Source organism: Nuphar pumila, chromosome 11 (assembly GCF_984573655.1).
Source record: "Nuphar pumila chromosome 11, dmNupPumi1.hap1.1, whole genome shotgun sequence".
Lineage (NCBI taxonomy): Eukaryota > Viridiplantae > Streptophyta > Magnoliopsida > Nymphaeales > Nymphaeaceae > Nuphar > Nuphar pumila.
In genome coordinates, this window is record NC_143259.1 from 102,123,766 (window position 1) to 102,128,130 (window position 4,365).

Here is a 4,365-nt window from a genome sequence, read left to right on the forward strand (position 1 = left end):
ATGATTTTATTTGAATCATTTAGCTTTTTTTTTACCTCTAATTCTAAGGTCGTTTTGTATTTAGTGAAGCTGTAATAACTTCAATAGCAATTACCCAACTGGGGAGCCTAGATGAGCTGAGCCAATGAAGAACTAAACTTCGGAAGCTGAAGCCAAGCTTGCCAAGTATCTTCAAGCTTGATTACAATTTACCAAGGATAAAAAAAGGTAAATTACAAAAAGGCAACCAGCTTATCAGTTATTAAGTTTAACCACTTCGGTTTTCATCTTTATCTCAAAGACAGGCTCGTCCAAAAATCAGTAGCTTGGCCTTTGTTTAATGAACGAAAATGACTAAAATGTCCTCAATATCTATTTCTTCAATAAAAATACACCATGAGTTATTTTATCAAAGAAAAGAAAAAATCTATTTCCTTCCTTCTTAAAGCTGCATTATATATAGACTTTCCAACTCCAGCAATTCAACTTTGCTTCTTTACATAGCGTTAAATTTACAAAATGCACCTTGGAAACTAAAACCAATTCTCTTTGCAAAGCCACCTAACAGTAAGCTCCAAGCATACTTCCTGCTTTGATCATCAGTAAGATAGCACCCATAACATAACCGTTGTTACAACAGAGAACCTCATGTCATAAACTTTAAAGCCTGTTCTCTCTCCACTCCATGCAGCACATGGATGAAAAACTGTAAATATGAACATGATTAATTTAGTGGTCTCACATGAAGAAAGATCATCTTAGAACTAAGCAATATCTCAAATTCTATTCAAGATCATTTGTCATCTCCAAGGTCATAAGGCGGCAACAGACACCTAGCCAATTCCTGTCACTTAGTGATGATTCAGGCTGAATCCATGGATTTAAAACACAAACATTGAGCTTGAGATTCTGGCTTAGATCATGGTTTCCCCACATATCTTAAGTCATTTAACTGCCAAGTCCTGAACTATGAATATTAAACCCATATCAGTCCTTCAGTCAGACCTAAGCCTTACATAGATCTTCAATTATCAGCTACTGATTACTTTCTGATCATCAAACATGCCCATATCATCATCAACCATGAAAGCATGAATTCTGTTCTTACCCTCAATCCAACTATAAGCACGATCTTTAGCCAGTCCCTGTTCATTCATCAATTTCCGAATAGTTGATGCCTCCTCCCACATTCCTAAACCAGCATATATATTAGCAAGTAGTACATAGGAAGAAGGATTATGTGGTTCAATCTCAAAAAGCTTCTCTGCTACTCGTCTACCAACAGTGATATTAGCATGAACTCTACAAGCACCAAGCAGCACCCCTAATATGACTGGATCAGACTTATACTCAGTATTTCCAATAAGCACCTCTGCTTCTTCAAGTCGTCCAGCACGACCAAGAGAGTCGACAAGACATGCATAGTGATCAGCTAATGGAACAATCCAGTACTCTTCTTGCATGGAATTGAAGTATCGGATTGCCTCTTCAACCATACCACAATGGCTGCAAGCAGACAAAACTGCAACAAAGGTAATGCTATCTGGTTTCACATCAGATTTTAACATCTGTTCGAACAGTTCAATGGCCTTCTTTCCATGCCCACCCTGTGCAAATCCATTAATCATCTCATTCCATGAAACTACATTTCTCTCCGGCATGACATCAAAACATCTATATGCATCTTCTATGCTGCCGGATTTTGCATATGTGTCTATCAGAGCAGAACACACAAAAAAATCATTAGGAAATCCGTCTTTGATTATGAGAGAATGCACCTGCTTGCCTTGAGCCAAGGATGATAATCTAGCACATGAACTCAGTATACTTGCATAAGAAAACTGAGTAGGAAGAATCCTTTCCTCTAGCATCTGCTTAAACACCATAAAAGCTTCGCAATGAAGAGCATGGAGAGCAAGCCCACATATCATTGAATTCCATCCAACCACATCTCTCTCTGCCATTCTAGCAAAAACCAGTCTAGCTAAATCAATATTGTTGCACTTAGAATACATGTCAACTAGTCCACTACTGACAAAAACATCAAGATGAAGGATTGCTCTTATTGAAACAGCATGCACCCGTCTTCCAAACTGAAGAAGTCCTAGCCCAGCACAGGAGCTAAGGATCACAGCAATAGTGGTTCGATCTGGTCGAACCCCAGAAAATTGCATCTGCCTAAACAACATCAATGCCTCTTCATGGTTTGCTTGCTGACAATACCCTGCAATTATGGTGTTCCAAGAAGTTAATGATGGGTTCACCATCTGATCAAACATCATCCTTGCAGTATCCAAGTTCTTTCTTTTCACAAAAGCGCCAAGCAAGCTTCCATAAGTAACTTCATCTGGTTGAAAACCAATTTTTTGCATCAGTTGCATCAGCTCCATTGCTTTCTCAGCTTGGCCACTTTGGCCATGGCCTGCTATCATAATGTTCCAAGAAACGGTGTTATGTTCAGGCATGGTTACAAAGACAGATTCTGCATCCTCCATATTGCCAAATTTTGCATACATATCAATCAAACAGTTTCCGACCAGAAGATCCAAATCATGCCCAGCTTTAACAGCTAGACAGTGTAACTGTCTGCCTAGTGAATTCCCTAAACTATCAAAAGGATAGGGAGGAACACTTGGTTTTTTATCAATGCCAAAAGCTAATTCCAAAACTTGGTCATAGACATCTCTGCTATCATAGATTTTTGCATTTCTAGCACATATGCCAAGAATGCTGGACAATGCAACGGCGTCAACCCGAACCCCATTCCTCTGCATCTTGCCAAACATCTGAAATGCCTCATCGACATGATCAGTGAGTGCCAGTCCACTCATCAATGCAGTGCATGATACCTCATTCGGTGTGCCCATTCCATCAAATATTCTGTATGCATCGCACAAACACCCACATTTTGCATACATACAAACAAGGGAATTCTCAACATACAAATCTGAATCAAACCCAACTCTAACAACCTGACTGTGGCATTGCCTTCCCATTTCCAAATCACCCAGTTTACCAGCCGCACTAAGAACACTAGCAAGAGTGAAATGACTGGGTCTAAAGCCTTCCCTGTTCATCACTTTATAAAATCTCAACCCTCTGTCCTCATACCCACTATGAACAAACCCACCAATCACAGTGTTCCAAGACACCACATTCCTATCAGGCATTGCAACAAACAATTGGTGGGCATCGTCCACATTCCCGTGTTTGAAACATGCGCTGACAATGGCATTCCACGAATATACATTTCGCTGGGGAATTCCCTCAAACACTTTGTGGGCATTGCCCAAATCACCAGATTTTGCAAAGAACTCTATGAGTCTGTTGCATAGGAATGTATCATCAAACAATGAGAGCCTAAACATTTGGCCAAGAATAACTCTACCCCATTTGAAGTGGTATTTTTGGTTAATGAATGATTGGAGGAGGTTGGCAATATGGGTGGTGTGTGGAAGGACTGCCCCATTGACCAAACCCCTGACTTCCATGTCAGAATGGTGAGATATTCTCTCTTTCTATGCATCAATACACAGAATTAAGAGGTACCCACATGAAAAAAAAATGGTTTTATGTGACACGTGAAAATCAATATGTTTATCATCAGAAAGAAGACATGAAAACAGAGAACCGAGTCTGCTTAACGAATGGAAAAGATGTATGGAGAAATTCTTATGTGATGGTCACTGCAAGTCTGACCTGAAAGTTAATTCAATAGAAGACCAACACGACGTGTGCAACGCTAGTTCCTTTTTCAAGAATGAAAAAAAGGAGCCGTTTAGAGGCGAAAATTTGAAAAGACCACTTGTACACAAGAAACAAATTTACCGCTGGGAAATGAACCAGGGTTGCTAGTGGTTCAGCATATTCTTTGTTTAGGCTTAGGGATGGCAGTAGACCGAGGGAAAGCGGGTCCCCGCCCCGTTTGGACCGGGGATGAAGGGTATGAAACGGGGATGGAGGCGGGGACTAAGGTTAAAATCCATCCCCGTTTGGGGATGGACGTACCCTTTTCCCCGCCCCACGATCCCTGCCTCATCCCCACCCCGTTCCTGCCACTTTTCCCTGCCCCGCCCCGCCTCATCCCCGTTTGAACCGGGGATGGAAGACATGAAACGGGGATGAAGGCGGGGGTGGAGGTTAAAATCCATCCCCGGCCGGGATGGAGGTTCTAATCTTGAGGCAGGGCGGGGGTGGGGAGACCTTGTCCCCCGCCCCGCCCCACTGCCATCCCTGTTTAGGCTTGCAAACTGGACTCCACGGCATTGGTTCAACTCTGAGGGTACAGATTTTTTTAATCAATAAAACTATTTTTTTATATTTTAATGTTAAAACATGTATTTTTTATTAAATTATATCGAAAAGTATTAAAACCATTAAATTAAA

At 41.1% G+C, this 4,365-nt stretch overlaps 1 protein-coding gene across 1 annotated transcript; it reads right to left on the reverse strand.

Annotated features, from left to right (window-relative positions):
* Positions 1 to 231: 231 nt before the first annotated feature.
* LOC149822633 (Pentatricopeptide repeat (PPR) superfamily protein) lies at positions 232 to 3,149 on the reverse strand. Its single transcript, XM_089981386.1, has 3 exons — positions 2,669 to 3,149; positions 1,088 to 2,581; positions 232 to 685 (listed from the first exon to the last, which is right to left on the reverse strand). The coding sequence occupies exons 1-3, from the start codon at positions 3,147 to 3,149 to the stop codon at positions 579 to 581; spliced, it is 2,082 nt and encodes a 693-aa protein (XP_089837512.1). The 3' UTR covers positions 232 to 578.
* Between the last annotated feature and the right edge of the window lie 1,216 nt (positions 3,150 to 4,365).

What these genes read in the sequence shown, in the direction of transcription:
- LOC149822633 (XM_089981386.1), bottom strand. Translation starts at nt 3,149, where the DNA reads ATGCCTGATAGGAATGTGGTGTCTTGGAACACTGTGATTGGTGGGTTT. An exon ending in AAATGCAAAAATCTATGATA is followed by an intron (nt 2,582 to 2,668) that starts GCAGAGATGTCT and finishes TTGATAGTTTAG; the next exon opens with GGAATTCACTAGGCAGACAG. An exon ending in TGCTTATAGTTGGATTGAGG is followed by an intron (nt 686 to 1,087) that starts GTAAGAACAGAA and finishes TCATATTTACAG; the next exon opens with TTTTTCATCCATGTGCTGCA.